Source organism: Lepidochelys kempii, chromosome 1 (assembly GCF_965140265.1).
Source record: "Lepidochelys kempii isolate rLepKem1 chromosome 1, rLepKem1.hap2, whole genome shotgun sequence".
NCBI classification, from domain to species: domain Eukaryota; kingdom Metazoa; phylum Chordata; order Testudines; family Cheloniidae; genus Lepidochelys; species Lepidochelys kempii.
In genome coordinates, this window is record NC_133256.1 from 61,417,065 (window position 1) to 61,443,937 (window position 26,873).

General features: G+C 39.4%; 1 protein-coding gene across 11 annotated transcripts in view; it reads right to left on the bottom strand.

The window, feature by feature from the left end:
- The window catches only part of AKAP11 (A-kinase anchoring protein 11), a 63,837-nt gene that overhangs the window by 7,961 nt on the left and 29,003 nt on the right, over positions 1-26,873 (bottom strand). For 4 of the 11 annotated variants that reach the window (XM_073345553.1, XM_073345563.1, XM_073345542.1 and 1 more), the window contains 5 exons: positions 22,171-26,857; positions 19,234-19,389; positions 10,272-10,385; positions 9,505-9,551; positions 2,379-2,539 (listed from right to left, as the gene is read on the bottom strand). In XM_073345553.1, the coding sequence (XP_073201654.1) occupies positions 2,379-2,539; positions 9,505-9,551; positions 10,272-10,385; positions 19,234-19,389; positions 22,171-26,857 (5,165 nt within the window). The other 7 variants (XM_073345573.1, XR_012159124.1, XM_073345582.1 and 4 more) reach the window with 7 other exon arrangements.

Consider the following 26,873-nt stretch of genomic DNA (forward strand, 5'->3'; position numbering starts at 1 on the left):
CTATCCCTTTAAGGGTTTGGAGCTCTGCTTAATGATTACACAATTAGGAAGCAAGGTGTGGTCCCAGGAGAGTATGGTGTGCTCTACTGAGACTGTGTAAGTGGGAGTGTAACACCTGCAAGTTGTATGTTGCATCTGGATGTGTCAATCTTAAAGTTGAGAAGTGGCAGTGTTGTATGGATAAGCCATATGTACTGTCTTGCCTCTCTCCTGAATCTTTAGGGGTGTATATTCACCTCTTTTCCAGAGGGTTCCTCTAAATACAAGAGGTATCTAAAGACAGAATAAATGTTGGCTGAAAACTGCATCTAACCCTAACTCTAGATCCCTTCCTGTGAGAATTCAAGTGTTAGTACCCCAAGTCTGACACCTAAAGAAATCAGAGTAGGTAAAGGGATGAGGCTAGAAGAGAGATGTGCTAAGTATGCAGAGGCTTCTCTCATTCAGCTGATCTTTTCCTGACTCTCGTGTTCACTGAGTACAAGTAGTATTACTATAAATACAGGCATTTATATGGTTCCCATCACCATGCTGTGGGTGCTATATAAATGCTTGAAATAACAAGTAATAATAAAACAAGTATGAAAGGAGGGGAAAGAATGATAGATGAAACAAAACAGATTCCCAAGCAGGAATACAGGGTCTGATCCAAAACCCATTCTAGTCAATGCAAAGAATATCACAGAACTTGAACGGGCTTTGAATCATGCATATGACAATTGAGCAGTGGAAAACTATCCCCAAAGCACTTACAAAACTGACAAACACCACGGGAAAATGAAATGAAATTTGTAGAATGTCTCCACAGCTAATGGAGGCAAACAGAATGCAGAAGATAAATCCTCTTGATAAGATCCCTTTCCAAGTTCACATAAAATTAGACATAAAAAGTAGACATAAAATTCACTGTTACTCCTAATATTTTGATTTTCATTAGAAATATGAGTTTTATGTTGTCTTTTAAATTATTTTTATCTATCTTCAAGAAATGGAATACTGAACACACATTTTTCAATATTCCCATTATTTATTCTGCAATCTTCTGGACTTCTTTGAATCAGTACATGAGTTTTTTCACACGAAGAGTTTAGAAATAAATCTGGTTTTTCATGGGACAATACAAAACAACTGCTTTAGCTGCTTGAACTTCACGAAGCACCAAATAAGCTGAAACGTCAATACATCAAACAATCGAAATGATCCAAAATACAGTAGTCACGCTTTCTGAGATATAAATACACTTATCACAACTTATCCTGCCAAGATCTTCATTCTAAGATGCATGACACTATGTTAAGGGGTGATCTCTCTCTTTACATGTCAACAGCATGAAAAGTAGAACACCTGACAGGACACCATTCTTATCAATCTCACTACTTGGAAACAAAAGAAGTCCATCCTTTCATTAAATGATTCACTTGTTATAGCATACTGATTTTGTGATTACATTTCCCAAACCTGCTAAAAGCCACTATTTCCCAAAGGTAGCTGTCTTCTCAAAGGTGACTCAAAAGACTGTAATTTAACATTTTTTATATTTAATACACTATTTAATCATGAATAGGAGTGATTGTTACTGCATAATCTTTGAGGACAGGACCACAAGAGGAACACGTTTTCAAAGCACATCAGAAGTGGAGGGATCCCCAGGTCAGTCTCCATTACAATACTTTGGCTCTCCCCAAAGGCACATGCAAAACCCTGAAATCAGTTGGACTTCTTTAAGCCTTCCTTCATTCTTCGTTACATAATAAATGCATGGTGTACACACACACACTCAAAAAACTGTTTAAATAGGAAAATGTGGATAATTTATTGTAAAGTCTTTTTCTTCAAACTAACTATTTGCTTTGTAATAGTCTCTGGAATGAAAATACACTTAAAATCAAGTTTAATTAGATGTTAAACTTTTTCCTCTGTTGCTAATAAATGTACATTCACAACTGTAATAAGATTTGTGCAGTCAAAATATTAAACTAAGCTATAAACCAAATAATTGCAATTTAAGTTCACTTGTGTGGACAAGGTATTGGCAATGGCAAGGGTCAATTTTTTGGTAATTGAAACAAATACTGCAAAAATAATGCTAGAAAATACAGCCTATTCAGTTAAAGGGAAGCTTTTATATTTTACCTGCTTTTCATTAAATTTAAATGAAGTAACTCATTAAAATATATGGTTAACTGAGCACCTGATACAATTCTGTATATGCTATGTTCAGAGACAAACAGGCTCTCATTCTCTCTAAGGCTTAAAATAATTAAGTAATTTTTCTGAATACCTCATACTTCCTTGGCAAGTGCAGTAGAAACAGATAATAAATATCATGAAAAATCTAATCACACTTTGCAATCACATGGCAACACCACAGTACTCACAAGAATGAATTCCTTCGTAACAGCGTCATGAAAACAAAGCTCGGAGACCTCTGTTTCGGAAGCTGCCAGCCACTGCAGGGTCGTTCTCAACTGGGGGTCCACCATGTGTGGTTCCATGTCAACATTCACTATTAGCAATGCCCTTCCTACCTGTCCCACACCTAATGTTAAAAATAAAACACAAATGATCAAATCTGCAAGTCAACCGCAGACTCTAGAGACAGCTGAACTAGATATTTAATGAAAATGCATACATTAAATACATCATTTTTAACTCTCATTTTAACAAACATATTTTGATCAAGTAGCAGAGATTAGAAAAGACGCTGGCTTGGAAGCGCCCTATTCTCCTATATGGGTTGGGAAGGGAAAGCACTACTAGCTCCACAACCTGTGGCTGAACTAAAACATACCCCTGAAGGCAGAAAGAAATCTGATCGTGATTTAAAGAGTCCAAAGGATGGAAAATTTACTACATCCCCTATTAATATGTTTAAATGATTAATTATCCTCATTGTTAAAAATCTTCATTTTGCTTCCAGTCTGAAATTTGCTAACTTCAACTTCCAACCACTGGCTGCTGTTAAACCCTCAACTGCCAGATTAAACAGCACTTTAGTATAACTTCTCTCTGTACAAATTACACTCTGATCAAACTGCCTCTTAACCTTCTATACAAAACACTAAGTTGACTGAGCTCCTTGAACATTTCACTGTGAGACATTTTTCCAGAACTCAAACCATACTTACTACTCTTTTCTGAGTCATCTCCAATTTTTCAACACCCTTTTTAAAGTATGGGTACCAGAACTAGACGCACTATTCTAGTCGTCGTCTCAACAATGCTAGACAGAGAGGCAACAGCCACCTCCCTACTCCTGCTTGATGTTCTGCTATTAATAAAACTAAACGTGTTAGCCCTTTCTGCCACAGCATCACAAAGGCAGCTCATATTTACTTTGCTATCTGTGATGATCACTGAGTCCTTTTTGGAGTCACGGCTTTCCAAAATACAGTCCCCCTTCCTCTAAGTATGGCTTACAAATAGTCATATATCTGGGAACAAAGAATGTATTAAATGCCTGTATTACATAGCTTACATCAGTTTAGCTTCTATTCCGTGAAAACCTATAATTTATATAATTCTATTGTAGCACACAATTTAATTGAAATTCACACCAATGTGGCAAAGCTCAGCAAGGAGGAAGAGAAATCCTGTTATGAAGGAGGACTGCCTGCCCTCTGGGAGGAAAAAAAAAAAAAAAAGAAAGGAGTGTAACTGGCAATGGGGGAACCAACAGTTAATAGTAGGTACACATTTGGCAAGCAATGGGAAGATGATTTGGCTATATGCCTGGATGCTTGACATGCCATAGGAGGAAAATGCTAATTTCAGAAAATCCCTGATACTCAAGTGGATTGAAAGCGATGTGGTAACATGTCTACATATGGGACTTGCCCAGTGATTACATGCTTTTCAGTTTCATATGCTAATTATTCACTGAAGAAATTGAATTCTCAATCCTGTAGCTGGAAAGGTACCTCAAATAAAATTAGCTTAGAGAACGTTCGCAGTGTTGTTGTGGCTGTGCTGGTCCCAGGATATTAAAGAGACATAGTGGATGAGGTCATAGGCGCCAACTCTGTGGGTGCTCTGGGGCTGGAGCACCCATGGGGAAAAATGGTGTTGTTGAGCACCTACCGGCAGCCCCCCATTGGAACCTCCCCCTCCCCTCAGTGCCTCCTGCCCACCGGCGAGCCCCGCCGATCAGCGCCTCCTCATCCCTTCCCGTGCCTCCCGCCCACCGCAATAAGCTGTTTTGCGGCCTGCAGGAGGCTCGGGGGGGGGGGGGCGGAAGGCGGGGCATGAGAGAGGAAGAGGTGGGATGTCGTGGGAAGAAGTGGGTGGGGGTGGAGTTGGGGTGGAAAGAGGTGGGGCTTTGGGGGAAGGGCAGGAGTGGGGGTGAGGCCTGGGGTTGAGCACCCCCTGGCACATTGGAAAGTCGGTGCCTGTGGGTGAGGTGATATTTTTTAATTGAACTTCTGTTGGTGAGAGAGACAACCTTTCGAGCGAACACAGAGTTCTGACCAGAAGAGCAGCTCTGCATGAGCTTGAAAGCTCATCTCTTTCATCAAACAGAAGTTGGTCCAATAAAAGATATTACCTCACCCATCTCTTAGTTTAGAGAAGACAGAACTAGTGACTGACATGATACACACTGTGACATACTCTAATGTTCTCCAGGGCAGGTGTGTTTGCTCAGCACACACAAAGGGTCGCAATCCTGATTGTGGTGATACCATAACGCAAGCAATAAAATGATAAGAAACAACAATTCTCTAAATTGAATGATGAGTGGATAACTTGGTAAAACTGAAATAGCTGCACTAGAAAAATGGACCACAAAATTCCATAATAAAAGAGTAATATATTAAACTCTAGAAAACATTTTGAAATTGTGTAAAAAGTTAAAGATCAAGAACTGTTTTACTTATAATCCACTTCATGGATGCTACAATTTAAAAAGAAAAGGAGTCTCTAAGGTACCACAAGTCCTAACCAATTTATTTGAGCATAAGCTTTCGTGAGCTACAGCTCACTTCATCGGATGCGTGCAGTGGAAAATACAGTGGGGAGATTTATATATTATATAAATATTATATATATATATATATATATTTTTTTTTGTTGCAAGGATAGGTTCCTGGGTTAGTGGTTCTGTTGTGTGGTGTGCGGTTGCTGGTGAGTATTTGCTTCAGGTTTGGGAGCTGTCTGTAAGCAAGGTCTGGCCTGTCTCCCAAGATCTGTGAGAGTGATGGGTCGTCCTTCAGGATAGGTTGTAAATCCTTGATGATGCGTTGGAGAGGTTTTAGTTGGGGGCTAACGGTGATGGCTAGTGGCGTTCTGTTATTTTCTTTGTTGGGCCTGTCCTGCAGTAGGTAACTTCTGGGTACTCTTCTGGCTCTGTCAATCAGTTTCTTCACTTCAGCAGGTGGATACTGTAGTTGTAGGAACGCTTGATAGAGATCTTGTAGGTGTCTGTCTCTGTCTGAGGGGTTGGAGCAAATGCGGTTGTATCGCAGAGCTTGGCTGTAGACAATGGATCCTGTGGTGTGGTCTGGATGAAAGCTAGAGGCATGTAGGTAGGCATAGCGGTCAGTAGGTTTCCGGTATAGGGTGGTGTTTATGTGACCATCGGCTTATTAGCACCGTAGTGTCCAGAAAGTGGATCTCTTGCATGGACCGGTTCAGGCTGAGATGGATGGTGGGATGGAAATTGTTGAAATCATGGTGGAATTCCTCAAGGGCTTCTTTTCCATGGGTCCAGATGATGATGATGTCATCAATGTAGCACAAGTAGAGAAGGGGCATTAGGAGACGAGACCTGAGGAAGCGTTGTTCTAAGTCAGCCATAAAAATGTTGGCATACTGTGGGGCCATGCGGGTACCCATAGCAGTGCCGCTGATTTGAAGGTATACATTGTACCCAAATGTGAAACAGTTATGGGTGAGGACAAAGTCAAAAAGTTCATCCACCAGGTTTGCTGGGACATTATCGGGGACACTGTTCCTGACTGCTTATAGTCCATCTTTGTGTGGAATGTTGGTGTAGAGGCTTCTACATCCATAGTGGCTAGGATGGTGTTTTCAGGAAGATCACCGATGGATTGTAGTTTCCTCAGGAAGTCAGTGGTGTCTGGAAAATAGCTGGGAGTGCTGGTAGCGTAGGGCCTGAGGAGGGAGTCTACATAGCCAGACAATCCTGCTGTCAGGGTGCCAATGTCTGAGATGATGGGGCGTCCAGGATTTCCAGGTTTATGGATCTTGGGTAGCAGACAGAATACCCCTGGTCGGGGCTCCAGGGGTGTGTCTGTGCGGATTTGTTCTTGTGCTTTTTCAGGGAGTTTCTTGAGCAAATGCTGTAGTTTCTTTTGGTAACCCTCAGTGGGATCAGAGGGTAATGGCTTGTAGAAAGTGGTGTTGGAGAGCTGCCTAGCAGCCTCTTGTTCATATTCCGACCTATTCATGATGACGACAGCACCTCCTTTGTCAGCCTTTTTGATTATGATGTCAGAGATGTTTCTGAGGCTGTGGATGGCATTGTGTTCTGTACAGCTGAGGTTATGGGGCAAGTGATGCTGCTTTTCCACAATTTAAGCCCATGCACGTCGGCGGAAGCACTCTATGTAGAAGTCCAGGCTGTTGTTTCGATCTTCAGGAGCAGTCCACCCAGAATCCTTCTTTTTGTAATCTTGGTAGGAAGGTCTCTGTGGGTTAGTATGTTGTTCAGAGGTGTGTTGGAAATATTCCCTGAGTCAGAGACGTCGAAAATAGGATTCTAGGTCACCAAAGAACTGTATCATGTTCATGGAGGTGGAGGGGCAGAAGGAGAGGCCCTGAGATAAGACAGATTCTTCTGCTGGGCTAAGAGTACATTCAAAAACCAGTCGGAGAACACTTCAATCTCTTTGGTCACTCGACTGCAGACCTAAAAGTGGCAATTCTTCAACAAAAAAACTTCAAAAATAGACTCCAATGAGAGACTGCTGAATTGGAATTAATTTGAAAACTGGATACAATTAACTTAGGCTTGAATAAAGACTGGGAGTGGATGGGTCATTACACAAAGTAAAACTATTTCCCCCATGTTTATTCCCCCCTACTGTTCCTCAGATGTTCTTGTCAACTGCCGGAAATGGCCCACCTTGATTATCACTATAAAAGGTTCCCCCCCACCCTCCTCCGCCCTCCTGCTGGTAATAGCTCACCGTACCTGATCACTCTGGTTACAGTGTGTATGGTAACACCCATTGTTTCATATTCTCTGTGTATATAAATCTCCCCACTGTATTTTCCACTGAATGCATCCGATGAAGTGAGCTGTAGCTCACGAAAGCTTATGCTCTAATAAATTTGTTAGTCTCTAAGGTGCCACAAGTCCTCCTTTTCTTTTTGCGGATACAGACTAACACGGCTGCTACTCTGCTACAATTTAAGGCTCTTTCAATCAAATAGGAAACACAAGGAAAGCTAACAATTTATTATTGAAGGCACTGCAGTATACCTTCAGAGCAGAATACAATTTGATGACATTACACAAAGGGTATTAGCTATTAAAAAGATAATTGTGTGGATAAAGACAGAAGCAGGATTAATTTAGTCAGTCATCTCCCTCAGATTCTTTCAGATGCTTAATGGCAAGCCAAACTTTCTTTACTTTTCCTTAACAGCTACTAATTTATTTTTTCAAAAGACTGTGGTTGTATTCCACATCAGAAAGTATGTTTCTTCACATCAAGTCACTGAAATTGTGCAGCAAAATTCACTCCCTAGTTGAAAGAGAGTTAACTAGAGGTTTATTCTGTCACACGTCAGTGGCCTTGTCAGTCAGCAAACTCCTTGTGGTCTCATCTAAAACATCTTCTCAATATATGGGAGACTCAGCTGGCACAGAGGTGTCATAACCAGCTCTAACACAAGACCCCCTTCATCTGGCCATGGGCTCACAGACCTATAGAATTTAGGGCCAGAAGAGACGGACATCGTCATCTCGTCTAATCTCCTGTACATCACAGAATCTTACCCACCGACTGCTGTAATAGACCCATAGTTGAGTTACTGAAGTTCTCAAAATGATTTAAAGACTTCCTGTTACAGAGAAGCCACCATATACTCTAGCTTAAATCGGCAAGAGACCAGTACCCCAGGCTGCAGAGGAAGGCAAAATCCCACAGGGTCTCTGCCAATCTGACCATGGGGAAAATTCTTTCCCAATCCCAAACATGGTGATCAGCTGGACCCTGGGCATGTCGGCAAGACCAACCAGCCAGACACCTGGGAAAGAATTCCATGTAGTAACCCAGAGCCCTCCCCATCTAGTGTCCTGTCTCTGGTTGTTGCGGATATTTGCTACTAGCAGTCACAGATGGGCCACATGTCACTGTAGGCAGGCTCATCCCTCCATAAACTTACCAAGCACAGTTTTGAAACTTGGGTTTTTTGGTCCCATTGCTCCCCTTGGAAGGCTGTTTTCGAACTTCACTCCCCCTTTGTCTAATTTCAAGCCTAAACTTATTGATGGCAGTTTATATCTGTTTGTTCTTGTGTCAACATTGGCACTTAACTTAAATAACTCCTCTCCCTCCCTGGTATTTATCCCTCTAATGTATTTATAGAGCAGTCATATCTCCCCGCAGCCTTCATTTGGTTAGGCTAAACAAGCCAAGTTCCTTGAGTCTCCTCTCAAAGTACTTTTCCATTCCTCTGATCATCCTAGTAGCCCTTCTCAGGGACAGGGAAGGAGCATGCCCAGAGCACAGTGTATTCTGGCTATCCTCTGCTAGTGTAAAATCCTTTGGCAGCTCACATCTACACTGGAGCTGGTGCAAATTTACCCTCAGAATTAATGAGCTATAACAAGTTCCCGGCAGACCCTGTTCTGTGCTTCAATAAAAGGAAACAGCACAGCAGAGAATTTGGGTCAATGTGCACTCAACACAGTCCTTATAGAAATGTTAAAATCACCTGTATTTAATATCTTCCACAGAACGATGACAGACACATGAATTTACACTTCCAATGAGCTAGACACAGAGTTCAATGGCTTATGTGAATAAAGGTACATATTATAATTTTCCATATACCATAATTTAAAGGGCATTAGAAAGTGTTTATAGGTATATCTACACTGCATCTGGGAGGGAGCCTCCCAGTCCAGGTCCACAAACTCACACTAGCAGGGCTTTGCTACCATACTAAAAATAGCTGTGTACACATGGTTTGATGTTACAAATCAGGCTGTCATTCAGGCTCTCAAGCCCCCCCAAGATCCAGCCTGAGTAGCAACATCTACACAGCTGTTTTAGCATGCTAAGCCCCACTATTGCAAGTTTGTGGAGTCATGCTTGGAGGCTCCCTCCGAGATGCAGGGTAGATATACCCTAAATGGTTCTAGATTAACAATATCCCTTTACACTTACATGATGTGTGCTATGTAAACCTCTTTGTATAACAGGGTTGTCGCTGGTGTGTGTGTATGTACTACCAAAGCAAAATAATTATTAAAAATAACCCATGTAAATTACAAAAGTCAGTTACAGCAACCTGTACCGAAATCATCATTACCTTCTACAGAATCCCTAGGGTCTTCATCCTTATCTTCTGTTCCATCGCTGGATTTTAAAAATAAAATATCAAAGAATTAATAGATACCCAGTACATTCACGATGGATGGAGCCAATCCTAAGAATCAGTGATGAGTGTTAAAGAGAAAAGGAACATAATCATGAAAAAGCATCTTTGCTTCTTACACCATTTCATGTTGTAATTGGGTTTGTTAACAAGTTCCCAAGGTTTAAAAAAAAAAAACAACTAAAAGAAATCCTATCTTAACATGAAAAAATATTCTAAGGGATTTTAAAAAGGAAAAAAACATGTTGCTACTTTTAAGCCAGAAACTTTATTTTAGCTTCATTACAAAAAAAAAAGAAAAAAAAAGCTCATTGCATTCTTTCAGTTTATATTATTCATATTAAAGACCCCACTATAAAACAATTTAAAAAGTTTTCATAAGCTGAAGCAAAAGAAAAAAACAAAACAGAAATCCTGTAGGAAGCAAGCTGTCGTTTGCATGACAAAGTAAATGAACGACTTATAGACTAGCAAAGCAGAACATGCACAAAAGGTATTTTTCGTTTTGCAATTAGACATTTGCATTTTAGCACAGCAGAATTTATCCATTCAGTATGAACTCACTGTCATGATTAAGTGAAAAAAGCATGTTGATAATGTATAAGATTAGCACATAAATTGTATCCTTCGTCTTCAAAAGTGATGATTTCATGCATTAATTATGAGGAACCTATCTGTTTAAATTTCTGGACTCGACCAACCTGTCTGATGTTGGAAAGGATAAATTCTCCTCATACATATCTCCTTCTAAACCAAGACTGCTCCAGCTACTGCTGTTACCATTACTGGCAGGGGAAGAAGAGAACAGAGCTGAACTAGAAAAGAACAATAGCTCAAACTAGAACCTTTATTTTCCTCAAAGCTGCTTTGTCAAGATATTTGATGTACGAGCATTGCAATTTCCTAAGTAGGTTTGCTGGAACAGAATATAAGCATGACCATCAGGACTGTTCAGAATAGTAAACTGCACAATCATGAAATCTGGTGAGCGCTATAAACAGGTGACAAGATTAATTTATAATCACACTCATTTTCCAAGTCACTGTTTACAGTAATTCTGTCCTTGGGCCCAAATCTACAGATCTTTATTTGTGCAAATAGTCTCATTGATTTCAACAGGACTACTCACAGGTCACAATGTAAGCATATGCATATAAAATATTAGGCAAGAGCTTGTACAAGTACACACTGTGAAGAAGGCTTCACAATAAAAATATTTCGTAAATCTCATTCCAAAACCCCAGCAGTGATCTACAACAGGTCTGATTAGCAGGAAAAGTTTAGAACTGAAAAATAATTAAATATGCAGAAAATATTTTATTTCATCAAAACTATAAAATTCTTTACAGGTGACTTTTTAAAAAATTGCTCTTTATTCTTTAGAACACTTCTAAAACATGACTTCTTGCTTTGCTGCAAGGTTCTATTTCACTAGTAGTTGGAGATCCATTCCACAGACGGATTGAATTTATTTTTATGTTTCTACGCAGGACAGGGCTAAATTGGGTAAATCACCACCCTAAAACAAAGAGGTGAATGCTAATTTAACTGAATGCCTGGAGCCCTCCAATATATTTTTAAAAAATGTTGCAGACCTCTGATTCAGCCAGTTTGGTGCATTTAACTAGAACATGCTGTGTTTTAGTATGTCTGTTCACTATTCCAATAAAGAAAAACAAAAGCAGCGATTTCTAGAGTCTACAAAGAAAGCAATTAAGTTCTAAAATTGCAGCAAACCAAATAAAATGGCACAGCTTTAAAAAAAATTCTCAAATTCACAGAATTATTCAATATGCAATTACTACAATAACATGGATAATTACAATACCACACAAACTAATTATTATACAGGCAGTTGTGAAAATATTTCTCAAGCAGCAGTGTGCTATATACTATGTGAACATTTTCATTTCTATATATACAAAAAAAATGAAGTTTTTAGTTCTGAATTACAAATATAGCATTCCACAGCACAAACATTAAATATAGTTTATTCAGATGACTGCTTTACACATACATATAGCACCTTTCATCTAGAAATTCTGAAGTGTAACTAAAAGACAAACACAGAAACTAAAAGAGATCAGTAAAAAGTTACTAGGTTCTCAGTCAGATTGTAAAAGAAAAAAAGTATGATGCTTGGAATTTAATAGAATTATCTTGTACATAATACTGCTCTGATTATGCAGCAGCTTTACATATTTTCAATGAGCCACACTAATGTTTGAATTACTCAGACTAGATACTCAGCCACTTGGCTAGACTGTATAGTAGCAAAGTATCCGTTTTCTTGTAAAGTGAATTGTGTGTTGTTGCTAGATGCTAGATCCCTGGAGAATGAAGTCATCTATCCACAGAATATGCAGTGAACAGAAAGGATTATAAGGTTTCTGCACACTGCCCTCACCATGACGGATAGAGAAACCCATGGAATAAGTAAAACTTGCTGGTCTGTCAAGTAAGTGTCTTTTGTATTATGTACATGTAGACGCTGAACTAAAAGCTACCAACCACCTTTACAAAGGCTATTGCATTAGAATTATCCCGGGTCATGTTTGCAACAGTAAATTGGAGATATAAGGCTTTGTAATCAATTACTACTCTTTCAAGGCATCCTGTCTCCTAAAGCTGGATGCCCATTCTTGCATCTTCACAGGATCTGCATTATTCCAATCTCTCTTCAATCCAAAAGCTGAACAAACCTCTCTAAATCCCATCAAGATAAGTATATATACTGTCAGAAGATTGTTTAAGAGTCACTACATAGAATATACTCTTCTCATGGAAAATATTTAAGAGGAAAGCAAGACACGCTGGACAGGACTGCAACAGCTTGAGGGGCAGATGCTTTACTCTGGGGAATTCATCCTCTGCATCAGTATCTAAACCAATAAAAATTATGAGTCTAGCTCTTACAGTTACGACGATAACTAAATATAGGCTTGGCAGGATTCAATATAAATCAACAGATGTCTGTAAACATCAACTTCAGCTAAAATACTGAAATTGATGAAAAATATCCATTGGTAACAGTCACAGTGAGTGCAGCCTCCCCAGTGTACCTGGTGCTGCAGGAACTGAGAGTCATCAGCCCTGCAGCAGCACAGAGAGCCCTCTGCAGCTCCGCAGTCATGGCCCTGCTCACCCTCTAGCAAGGAGCGTGACATTGTTGCCAGACAGGAACTGTTCAGCAGCAACCTGAACAGCTCGTCCTCCTCCTTACAGACCTGGCCAGGGAGTCTCTGCTGTACCGGGCCAGGACACAGCCTCCTCTGCACCTTGTACCCCAGGGACTTGGGCCCCTCAACTGTACAGGGAGCCCCCAGCAGCTCTGCTGTCAGTGCTGGGCATGCCCTAAAGCTCTGCCCGAAACCTAACCCCAACACTACCTGACATAATTTCCCCAACAGTGAGTAATAGTCAAAATTGGAAAAAAATAAAAATAAAACTGATATTACTTACTGAAATGGCAAAAAAAAAAAAAAAAAAAAAAAAGAAAGAAATTGAGTTTTGCCAAGCCTAACTAAATGTAACCTGTGCATTGATGCTGTCTACTCAGTTCTGTAGACAGGCTGACATCTATCCATTTCTTCCACACGGAAGATTATGTCCAAACGTCTACTTCCAGTTCAGTTTCAGAACTGATTGAATGTTCGTATAAGAACTGGCAAAGAGTCCTGTGGCACCTTATAGACTAACAGACGTATTGGAGCATAAGCTTTCGTGGGTGAATACCCACTTCGTCGGACGCATGTAGTGGAAATTTCCAGAGGCAGGTATAAATATGCAAGCAAGAATCAGGCTAGGGATAACGAGGTTAGTTCAATCAGGGAGGATGAGGCCCTCTTTTAGCAGTTGAGGTGTGAACACCAAGGGACGAGAAACTGCTTTTGTAGTTGGCTAGCCATTCACAGTCTTTGTTTAATCCTCAGCTGATGGTGTCAAATTTGCAAATGAACTGAAGCTCAGCAGTTTCTCTTTGAAGTCTGGTCCTGAAGTTTTTTTGCTGCAGGATGGCTACCTTTTAGAATTGAAATCTAATCACAAGTCACAAAGCAAAACGTATGAACCACCCAACTGAATGGATAAAAACTCTTGGCACTGGAAGACAGTTTAGAAACGTCAAAAGGAAAACACATTTTAAGTAAGGTAGTATGGAGATAGCCTCTATTTATGGTTGTGCTTTGCTTTCTGAATGTGCTGGGAAACAGGTCTATTGCTTCTTTAGAAGATCAATGATAAAAGTTATATACTGGGGTCTTTTTAAATTTGGATGAATATTAGTGATACTGATAACTGTTCACAGTGCTACTGAACCGTACTATATCAGCACTATGGATAGAAATCAGTTCTACAAGTACCTACAATGCCAAAGATAGTGTCAGCCAGACTACCACACACAATCTTTGATGATGTGTGACTTACTGGTACAGCAAGTAGCTATAAAAGAAAAAGCAGTTTAGCAGTAGGTCTGAATGTCCTGAAGTGATGTGGTCTATATATGACCAATACAGAGGTTTTTAACAGGTGGCTTCAATGATGAAACAGAAAAAGGAGTGACTTGCTCTGTCTGTAAAGTAGATCTCCCTAGCCATACATCTGTTCAGGGCCGGCTCGAGCTTCTTTGCTGCCCCAAGCAAAAAAAAAAAAACCAACAACAACGACCAAAAACGGCGGCCAGAGAACCGCCCAAGTGCTACCCCAATATTGGCCGAAATGCCGCCCCTTCACAGGTGCCGCCCCAGGCACATGCTTGCTTAGCCGGTGCCTGGGGCCGGCCCTGCATCTGTTAATCCTTTCAGTGGCAGAGTGAAGAATTCAGAGCTCTGAAAGAGAGGGAGCTACAGAATGCTGCTGCCACAAAAGGGCTTTTATTTCAGTGTATTTTGAATAGAGAATGTACGAAAAATCAAGTCTAAATAAAAGTAGACCCAACCAGTCCATCTTACCACATCGGTGGGTGGGGGAGGAAGGGGGAGAATAGATGCATATTTAGATAAATAAATTCAGAGCAAAGGAAAGTCACTTACCACTTCTATTTAGGAGATATTTGGGGATGATAGGACGTGACTTAATTGATGGAGGGCTGTCTGTCTATAAAATGTTTCACAGGGGAGCTTAGAAGCAAGATAGAGGAAATGGAATCCAATGAAACCTGTTTACTAAAACTTTACAAAAAACTACTGCAGCAAAGACTATTAAGAATGATTAAAGCACTCTCTGTTATTCAAAGTAATCTTTCTGTTTCAACACGAAAAACAGATATTTGATGCAAAACTAATATGTAAATATGCAGAATTAACTTTAGTGCTACGCGCCTCAGGCTAATCAATTCAGCTCCTTACTCAAAACAATATAGCAGCTACAAAAACATCAGTGTGGTGTATATTTTGCCATCATGTGGACCAATGAAAAAACAGTTACCTACCTTTTTGTAACTGCTGTTCTTTGAGATGTGTTGCTCATGTCCATACCATTCTAGGTGTGTGCGCGCCCACGTGCACAGTCGTCAGAGATTTTTGCCGTAGCGTAGGGTCAGCTGTAATGCCCCCTGGAGTCCCGTGCTCATGAGTTGGTATATCAGGCACCGCTGGCCCTACGCCCTCTCAGCTCCTTCTTACCGGCAACTCTGACAGAGGGACAGGAGGGTGGGTAATGGAATGGACAAGAGCAACACATCTTGAAGAACAACAGTTACGAAAAGGTATGTAACCAAATGTTCTGCTCTTCAAAAATAAACTTTAACCTATTCTACACTATGAAAAACCATCAATTATTTTGACTAGTTCAATAAATATTAATATTGTCCATCGCCTTCCATGCTAACTGAAAACTGACTGCAGGAAACAATCACCTATAAGCAAATGTTAGGAGCATATGAATTAGATGCTACTAGAAAACAAAATACTTTAAAATGTTGCTTTTACTCTTTATTTCCAACTCCCTGAATATTTGTTTCTTTGTATTTTGACTTCACACACTTAAACATCCAAATTCTGCTTTTAGTTCCACCCATGCATTCTCAGAGAATTACATGGTATTGCATAACTATCACTTAGGGCAGACTTTGTTACTGAATTAACACACTGATCCAGAAACATAATGTAAAGCAAATGCAAGCAAATACTTCAATAGTTTAAGTGAGATGTTTCACTTTAGTACATAAATATGGTGCTCATAATATTTTCGTAGCAGAAAGTGTATTAATTCTAGATCATTTGAACCAATTTCTAAAATACATTTAACTTTATTCTTCATTATGTTTAAAGCATAAGTTGCAAAGATATATTTCCAGAACATATCTGTACCTACGACAGGAGCATAGCACTGAATTCATTCTGTATGATTGACAAGTCAAACTCCTCATTCTTTAACCTACTGCTTGCAAAAGTTAGAACAGCAAATCTCAACACAATCTTCAACAATGGGGGAAAAGTATGATTTTTTAGCCTGTTCTATTTCCTCTTCACTACAGATAAGATTCACAGTCAGCAATGCACCCAACATGCATGCCCCAACTGAACATAAACAGAGTAATCTTTTCAAAATATTAATTATGAGGAACTAAATCTGTCAGTAACAAAATTACCAAATCCTCCCTGAAAACTGAATTAACGTAAGAACGGCCATGCTGGGTCAGACCAAAGGTCCAATTAGCCCAGTATCCTGTCTTCCGACAGTGACCAATGCTAGGTGCCCCAGAAGGAATGAACAGAACAGGTAATCATCAAGTGATCCAACCTCTGTCACTCATTCCCAGCTTCTGGCAAACAGAGATTAGGGACACCATCCCTGCCCATCCTGGTTAAGAGCCACTGATGGACCTATCCTCCATGAATTTATCTAGTTCTTTTTTGAACTCTGTTATAGTCTTGGCCTTCACAACATCCTCTGGAAAGGAGTTCCACTGGCTGACTGTGCGTTGCGTGAAGAAATACTTGCTTTTGTTTGTTTTAAACCCGCTGCCTATTAATTTCATTTGGGCATCCCTAGTTCTTGTGTTATGAGAAGAAGTAAATAACACTTCCTTATTTACTTTCTCCACACCAGTCATGATTTTATAGACCTCTATCATATTCCCCCCTTAGTCGTCTCTTTTCCAAGCTGAAAAGCCCCAGTCTTATTAATGACAGGTTTCAGAGTAACAGCCGTGTTAGTCTGTATTCGCAAAAAGAAAAGGAGGACTTGTGGCACCTTACAGACTAACCAATTTATTTGAGCATAAGCTTATTATTATTGAGTTATTTATTTTAATAGCCTCTCTAATCTCCCTGAGCATTTCATAGTCACTATCACCATCCTGGTCAGTGGTCGGTAATATATCCCTACTCCCATATTCTTATTATTCGATCATGGAATTACTATCCATAGAGATTCTATGGTGCAGTTTGGTTCATTGAAGATTTTTACTTCATTTGATTCTATGCTTTCTTTCACATAGAGTGCCACTCCCCCACCAGCACCTGTTCTGTCCTTCCGATATATTTTGTACCCTGGTATTACTGTGTCCCATTGATTATCCTCATTCCACCAAGCTTCTGAGATATAATTATGAGTTTGGTGCTCTAATGTATTATATAGGTTGAACCTCTCTAGTCCAGCACCCTTGGGACCTGACCAGTGCCAAACTAGAGAATTTGCCGAACCATGGGAGGTCAATGCAGAGTTCCAGTGGGTCTCCACAGGCGTAGGAAGTAGTAAATTATTATCTGTTTTCAGAAGCTCACAACTTTCTGGAAAATATTTCTTTCCAGCTGAAATTTTACATGCATAGGTTAGCCCCAACCTACAGATGGAGTTCTAAGGAAAGTTTGAAGAGGAAAAGAAAAAAAAAAAGTTCCCCTTCTTATACTTTATGAAAGGTGAAAAAAACCTCATACTTTCCCCAAATTTAAGTACCCTGAGATATACTTTTGCTCTTACAACTAAAACAAAACAAAACAAAAAAACAGATAAAACTATGATCTGAAATGTTCATGTTAACTAGTCCTCAGTAAGGATGAAACCCTTACGTTATTGTTAAAAAAATTAAGTCAATTATATACTGTGACAAAGCTCTGTCCTTGCCTCCGTGGATCCCGCGTTTCCTGGCGGATTTCGCTAGCCTCAGAGGCTCACTGTGACCCTCCACATAACCCTTCTCTCTCTAGAGACAAGGGTCACAGTCTACTGAGCCACTTTCATCATAAGCCAGCAAGGGAGGTGAGGAGAAGTTATCCTTCCTTGCACAGTCTCTGTTGTCTCCCAGTCTCAGTGATTAATCATGGGGCAAAGGTGGGAGGGGGGAGCCCGGGCCCACCCTCTACTCCGGGCTCCAGCCCAGGGACCCTAATAGTATCAGCTATGGTAGCTGACCTTTTAGAAACATGACATGTACAATTCCCTGGGCTACTTCCCCCACAGCAGCCCTCACTTCCTCAAGCTCCATTTCACCCTTACCTCAGGGCCTCCTTCCTTGTACCTGATATGGTGTGTACTACTCAGCCTCTCCAACAGCGCAACTTCCTCCCACAGCTCCTGACATGCACACCCACCTGACTGGCTGTGAGGCTTTTTAACTAGTTTCAGCCAGCCCCTGATTGGCTTCAGGTGTCCCGATCAACCTAGGATTCTCCCTGCCTTCTGGAAAGTTCTTAATTGGCCCCAGGTGTCTTAATTGACCTGGAGCAGCTTCCATTTCACTTAACCTGGTACCAGGGATTTGTTTAGCCTGGAGCTAATATATCTATCTCCCACTACTTTTCTATAGCCATCTGGCCTTGCCCCGTCACAATACATGTACAGTGGAAATTTTTACTAATGTTGGAGCTACTATACTAACTGAAGCTCTACATTAACATACTAATTAGTATCTTTGCAGATAAAATGGATTCTCTACTGAAATCTTAATTCTCCTGTGGAGCAAATGAGCTCTGCAGGAGGGAGCCTCTATCCTGAAGAGTTTATAAATCAGTGTAAGGGTCAGTTATATAACTAAGCAACAGAGCTTACAAGCAACAAAGGTTATAAGCTCTCCAAGCTCAATAATTTTCCTTTGAAAGAATTTATAAATTCAATCAACAAATCCAATGGATGTGTAAGCTCTTCAAGCCTTACATGCTCTGAATTTTTCTTGGGTTTTTTGTTTGGTTTCTTCTGTTTTGGGGCTGGTTATTTATTTATTTTTGGTAAAAACAGGCAAATTAATACACAAAATCTTGATGATCAAGAACTTAAGCATTAAAAATTAAGAAAATAAAAAAGTTACTGTATTCATGTTATCCATGCCATGTTAGATATACATTGCATTTAGCACTCCTGTGTTGCTTTTAAAATTAGTATATTAATATACTGTCATTAAATACATACAATACTTAGATTACACTCATGGCATGTCAACATTATTATAAAAACTGTAACCTGATTTCTTGCCATGAGAGTTTAAAATTCATACCGTAACTATTAATATACAATTTGTATCGGTATGAATGTGAATTCACACTAGAAAAATCCCCTTCTGAAGGGCAACACTGATTTAAACATAATAATGCTGAAGCCAATTTTAGTGAAAACGCATCTTTCTGATCAATGGAAAATAAAGCTTTCTGATGAAAGAGAGAAAGCTAAACCAGCTCAACATACATTGAGGTGATTGTGTAAGCAGATAAAAGTGTTTACAGTTACCTGTCACTGAGGTGAAGAAAACTGCTGCTCTCATCGGGATGTTCATCTTCAAAGCTTAGATTGGACCAGCTGCCAGTGCTATCATCACCAATACTGAGACTCATCTGCTGGCTAACTACAGATTCAGCTGAGTGAAATCCTTCTCTTCCCATAGAACTAAACAAAAATTAAGATGACAGCATTACTGGTGGTATATTTCACATTGTTCTGCAAAAATTCACTTAGCCTAATTTAATGATTCTTCAGAGGTATTAAGTCTCCTGCAAAGCAGGGAACATTTGTCAGCTGACTCAACTATTCCCTTTTGGATTTGCAATTTGGATTTACAATTCTCAGAGACTATACATTACACTTTTGTAAGGAGATTCAAGTCTGGGAGCACCACTTAGGACCATCTTTCACTGGGGAAGTTGGGTAGTAGCATGGATACAAACCCTAATTTGAAAAACTAGTTTGTAGCATTCCAGCATTGGCATAGCAGTTCAGTCTTGTAGACCTCACATTTACTACAGTGACTACACCTACACAGGGAGGACCTGGCATCTTTGGGCTTGTCTGCAATACAAAATGATAGCTAAAATTTCCCAGTGTTGCTCTGACCAATTCAGCTCCATCAGGGCTAACACAGTCACTGGCATTTTAAGCCCCCTGTCATACAGAACTGCACAAGGGTAGACAACATGATGCTTAAAATGCCACCTATAGCCCTCTCTAATTAGAAAAAAAATGTCCTAGCGTTGTCTCCCTGTTTCAGAAAAAATAGGCATATCCATTTATTTATAGACTTTTCCCCTCTGCACAAGACTTTCAATACCTAGAACCAAATCAAGTGAGCTGGCTTCATTTGCATTAAAGGTATTTCTAAAACCCTTCATCAGGTCCATTCTAACAACACAAAAGAAAACTGTGGTCATTTTGCAAAGTGGTTCAGTCTGAAAATTTGCCTGGCAAGTGCATATAAACTACTCTTAGGGACATATTGTGGCTGCCCATGTGCAGCTGTGCTATGGCTAGAGGGTACAGGAAGTCCTATCTGCTCACTACTCCTTCCAAGGAAAAGTTGTAATACGGCTGCTGTGTTCACAAAGTACAAAGATGACCACGATTGTACTACAGGCAACACTTCACATTTTAAATGGGCTATGTGGTTCTGAGGTGTGGCAAGAGTCCTTTTCCACAACATTAGCTAGTACCATTAGGTGAGTGCTAGGAGGCAAAAGGTTGCTGTGAGAAGCATATTCATCATTTGTACTTACTACACGGTATAAAAAGTGTGTGTCTTACTATACTGTGTAGTAAGTACAAATGATGAATATGCTTCTCACAGCAACCTTTGGAGTCTGTATATCTTATAGAGCCATAATGTCTCCCTCTGACACTACTGCACTGGGGCACAGCTGCTTCCCCAATCCATCATTCCCTTCGACTCTCAGCACCATAATTAAACTTGAAGCTTTACATGAAGTTTTGATTAAAATGCTGCATTTCTGAACCTCTTGCTGAAAACTGACATTTCTGACATCAACAGTATAAGAACTCAAGAGCACTTTATTTATAAGGTATATTCTCATTTAATATTACATGTATTCTGAATAAGGATTCCAAACAACGTAAGTACAAGGACCAAGTAATGTGAATTCTCAGTCTTCTATCTTTATATGCTACAGGGAACTTTTAGTGGAAGGTCTATACTAGAAGGCAATCAAAAAAAGGAGAGGAAAATTTCCTTGAGTTTTGGTAGCAGTTCTGTGAGAGAATTAAAGATCTCTCTTTTAGAATATAAGCTCTTCAGGGCAGAGACCACAATTTATTATGTGTTTATACACATAATTTTGCCTTGAAAAACTGGGAGTAACCTGGTTGGAGCCATTAGGCACCACCACACTATGTTAACATATCCAGGTATTTACATTATACATTACCACACCATCTAGAGTCAAGCAAATAAAACAGTTTATTACCAAGGAGATCCCACTCCAAGGCTATGATGAGAGAAATACATTGCTATTATTACTCAGTGAAAAACTACGCTGAAGAGCTAGGTAGGTCTTGCACTTGGACATGAAAATGGTGTTATTTGAAGTCACTCTGATCTTTGTAAAGTCTATTTTCATTAAGAACTAGTTGTTAATGTACCTTCTCATTTACTAATTCAACCACATTCTATGCCATCTTCTATCAAGATATTTAAAGATATTCATTTCTTTGAATATACCTAAAAATATGGTATAGTTTAAGGACTTTTAATACATTAGTCCTTATCAGCAATGTAGCAAGAGCCTGCAAACCAGTTTCTAGTTGTCTGCTTTAATAATCCTTTATCAACTAAAATCATATATAAAAATAAAATCATTTTTATTTAATATTCATTTCATATTTCTATTTTCAAATATACACAGTTTTTTTTCTTCCAGAAATTAACACAGTGTTAAAGTGCAATTACAATCAAAACAGACTATGTAAAAGACAACACCTACTTAATGTAATACATTTGCTCTTGGTGTGCACTGCAAGTCTCAGATTCTGTAAGTCAGTACTTCAGAGCTAATGCAGCTATAGACACAATTTGATTATACTGTGGCTCACAGATCAACTGAATTGTCAACTAAATTCCAGTAATTTATATCACTGATAAAACACTATGATCAGGACATTAGAGAAAAATTACGGAATCCCATTTACCAGAGTCACCCATCAGAGCATAGGTATATTCTAAAGTAGGCTATAAACTGGTTTGCACTGAGCTCCTGTAACTAACAAGATTATTATTAAAAAATTCCAAACATAATTCCAAATTTAAAATTATATTTTCAGAATGTAATTGTGGCAAACAGTGCTTCTGACCATATAAATGTTTAGATTAATGAATTAAGCAAAGTGGGTGCTGTTTTCTGGTAACAACAGAAAGAGAATAAGAGGGAGAGAATGTAATGTTACCTTATGTTAACAGCCTGACCAATATTAGTCATAGCTGAAGTCATTATTTCTGTAGTGAGGCTTTCTGCAAAGCTGACTCCACCGTGTCCAATACCACTATCAGCTGTCAGACTTGTGTTACTCATCTCTCTCTCTGCTTTCTCAATAGCTGAACCAACCACCTTCTCAGAAAATACTGTCTTCTGTTCCATGTCAATGTGAATTTTAGGAATATCAAGATGAAAAATTCTTGATTTTTGACAGGCACCACCCAACCCTGAATTGGGGATCTGCCTGATTCTAGGGAGGGGCTCTTGTCCAGGCAGGTGAGGAGATGAACTTCCAGTACAACACTGATATTCCTTCATACTACAGTATCTGCAGGCTGTTCCAGAAAATGGAGACAACTTTTCTGTGTAAGTGAATCTATCCCCATTTTTCCTGTTTTCAGCAGGCTGGAGAACAGCAGACTCCAAACTCATTTCTAAGGTGTCATCCACTACTTTTCTGGCATACTCTTCTATAGCTTGAATGATGCCTTCTCGGTAGCCATATTCATTTAAACTGCCTGTACTATGATATAGTTTATGTTTTTGTGAGAAAGGAAGAACTGTTTTAGAAAGTGTTGTTTTAAGGAGGTCCCCTGAGGCTTCATCAAATTTAGATTTTCTATACAGACAGGAATCTGTTAAGGATTTTGGCAAGCAAATGGCTGACATTTTCAGTTTTCTTCTGACATCACATGTTATATGATGAGCAAGGGATTCAGAAAAATGTAACAACTCTGTACCTTCAGTTCTGTGTACATTGTTTATTTCACAGTCTTGGCCACCACACCTATGAACACTACTTTTCATTTGCCATTTTGTATCCATATCTTTGTTCAATATTTTGAACAGCTCATGCCTACCATTTACCTGTGTTTTCTGTACAGGAAATATTCTTCTGTTGTATGTCAGTCTGATTTTCCTGGCAGCTTGTTGTAAGCCTGATTTTATAGATCTGTAAGCAAGTCTACTAGCATACTGATCCATTATTAACTCACTGTTGCCACCTTCCCTTTTCAGAACTCGGATGATGTGATCTGCATATTCATCGGTCACACTCTCGCAGCTTGGATACCTGCAAGTCAGACCTGTTGTTCCTAAACTCTGAGGTAAAGGAAGTACGGATGAATCTACCTCTCTGGACCACTGGTTTACTACCGGACACCAGCTCTCTTTTGATCTACAGTCTCTATCATCTTTTCTGAGAGAAAGACAATCTACATGACAGTTAACCCTCTTCAACCTCAGCAGCTTGCAATGCCTTGATTTTATCATCTTCTTAGCCTCATTGATAACCTTTCCAGCCATATCACCTGCATAATTCCACAACGAATGTAAAGTTTCTTCTGGGATATTTATAAAGGCAGTATACCCACATATTTTGTTTTGTGCATTTAACTGGTAGTGTCTGTCAGCTTCTCTTTTAATTGTTTTATCATCTAAATGGGAAGCAGCCATTTCAGTTGCCACAGAAATGATATGACCAGCCAAATGATCAGCATACTGTACTGTTTTCTCTGAATGTTCAGTTTTCTCCACAAGCATTTCAGAGTGTTCTTCGTCTTCACTGCTTTCAACTTCTTCAGAAAGTGATCGCATGAGTTTCAGCATAAACTCTTCCTTTTCCAAAGAATCATGTTCAGTTGCAGATAAGGCAGCAGCAGATGAGTTATAAGGTGTAGAAGGTGGTGTCATAGGTGCAAACTCCTTTGCTAATTCTCCCTTGAGTTTCTTGGTTAGCTTCCTTAGATTCCGTTCAGAACTAGTCTGAGATGGTACTAAAGGAGTTGGTGGTGGTGTATCAGGTACTGCACAGACATTTCCATCTCTGACGCTTGATTTATCTTCCATCTGCAAAGAATCTTCACAGCCAAACATCACCAAAGAAAGGTTACTTGCATGTAGAAAACAGCTCTCCTGCCCAAAAGCTGAAGGACCTGGTGTTGTTTTTTGCATATCATGTGTTTTCAATGGTTTACTTTGGGATTTTATTGAACTGCTTCCTGAATCAGTAAACTCTTCTACATTACACCTAGCAAGAGTCACAGTGGGACAAGGAGGTGGAGTGCTTGAAGAAAATCTACGTACTTCATGTCCTTTACGTTCCTGAACACAATCTGTAGGTACTGAAAGTAAACACTGAGCAGAGTCATCTGAAGTAATAAGAAATTTAGGTAGGTTATTCAAAGGCAACTGTTGCGGTTCCACAATTATAGGAACAAATCTGTGTTTCTCAGATTCTTGTTTCTTTACTGCACTACTCAGTTCTTTTTTACAGTTATCTGTGTTCGTCTGTAAGCCTCCATTACATTCTACAGTCTCACTTGTGTGGGAGAATGTAGATTTAGTTTCATCTACAGACTGTTTTACAATATACTTGGACAAATGATCAGCAAAAGTATTCTTATGGATATCTCCACTAACACACTGCCAACGAGGTGTTTTTCTAGTTACAAAATCTGTATATTCCTCCACTGTTCTGGTAATCCTGGATGAAGTTATTGCTTCATAAGCCTCATTTACTATCATATCTACCATTGTTCCAGAGAAACTGTTGATGCTTGTGGGTCCAGTTGTTAATTCTGAAATATTATTCGCTCCAGGATTATTGTTTGTTGGTGTGAAATCATTCTGGTTACAAAAACATTGCACACTATTTTCAGTACTTTCACTGTGATCTGCAGTAAGGTAAATATTTCTAAGAGAAGCCACTTCCTCTTCTCTCTTTTTTGTTGTAAAATATGGCTGTGTAGAGTCTTTGTACACTTTCAGACTGCCATCTGCTGTCGGACAAGTCCATACTTTTGCCTTATGAACATCAGATGAAGTCTGATGTTGGCAAAATGCTGTTCCAGCTAAGGGCACTGGTATTGAACTTACAACACCAGAAGTACAAAACAAGGCTTGTTGTACAGTATAGTCTTTTCCAGTTTCTTGTATTGGATTCAATGCTAAAAGTGCACTATCATGAAAATTAGGAAAAGCAGGGGTAGTCTGTGTTGACTGCAATGTACTTTCTGCACTTACATATTTTATGTTGTCCATGGAAACACTAATTGCTGCTTGCGTTGTGAAGGTCACATCAACCTGGGATAATTCAATGAAAGCTTCCTGAATGACGGATTCAGACAAATCTTTAGCATATGATCTCACCACTTTGTCTTCATAATCAAAGGCCCAATCCTGTGCAGTCGTTGGTGTTGATGGATGTGAAAACTGGCAAACTTCCATGATTCCCTCAAAAATAAGCTCCTCAGTGAGATCTGCTGCAAATTTTGCAACTGTGTTAGTAAATATTTGTTTCTTTACATATCGCAGTTCTTTTAAAGCACTTGTTATAGCTTCACTGACCAAAAAGCTTGCTAGCCCATTAATTGCACGTTCCTTCAGTGATAAGGCTCGCCGCCTTCCAATCTCATAAAAAGCCATTTGAAAGACTGAAGAAGTCAATCTAGCAGCCAAGTGACACAGTGCATTGGTGCATGAAGAAACTCCTTTTTGTAAGTCTTTAAATGCACTACCAAAACTTTTTTCAACCAGTTCTGTTGCAAATTTTTGTATGCTGTCTTTAATCATTAGTGATTTGTGTTTAGACTTAACTTTCTTATCTGCCTCTTTTTCAGAAGTTTTCCTCTGGAATTCTACAATTTGACCTTTTTCCTCTTTTGAGACAATCCTATTAAGACTGGAAATGTTTTCAACATGTTTCTGTAGTGATGTAGACTGAGAATGAAAAACAGAACCCAGTATTTCAAATGAAACATTGTTTCCATAATCTGAATATTCACTATAAAGTGTATCATGATTTTGATTAAGCCCATCTCCATTGATATCCATCCGACAAAGACATTCAGTTGAAGCACAGCTCCCCAGTGGGCTGAAAGCTGATGATCTTATAGGGCTGAACAAACCTCCATTGTCTTCTCCTGTTTTCACTGGCCGAGGGGAGTCTGGAACATCAAAGAGGCTGCTATAGGGCGATTCTGGTTTACGAGGAGTTGGCTTCCTTACGTTGGCTGGAAGAGTGGGACGATCAAACTTGAATTTTTGAGGATTTAGAATACAATTATTATTAGTAGTTTTAGAATACAACTGTTCAAGGGCAATCTTTCTCTTCTGGGGTTGATTACCAAGGATGGGATCCCTTATAAGTTTACAAGTACTTTCCAAAGTCTGTTCCAGTTCATCAAACTGATCAAAACTATCAAAAAATTCACTTACTTCTGAGTCTGAGTCCTCTATACCATCTTTCACTACTGGAATTTTTGGTAGCTGAAGTTTTGCCTTCAAACTTTTTTGATACCCTTCTTCATCTAAGAAGATAACAGGGCTAGGGCTGGAACAATCTGACTCAGATGATTCAGCAGGAGAGGAAGAAAACAATGTTTTATGCAAAACATTAACACGTTGATCAGAAGAATTACATGGCTTGTAAAAACTCCTCTGTATCCAAGGATCAGAAATAGAGGTTGTGACTGAATTCTTTACAGATGAGGACAGTTCTTTAAGTCCCAAGATATTTATCAGAGAAGCAGAAGATTTGGCAGATGATTTTCGATGCCCAGAGCTAACAATGATCTTTGAGTCAATAGCTTCTAAACAATGAGCAGGGATGGTCTGTGAAGCAGCATCCCGGTGGTTCTGAGTAGTATAGGTTGTGCCTAAAAAGAAAAAGAA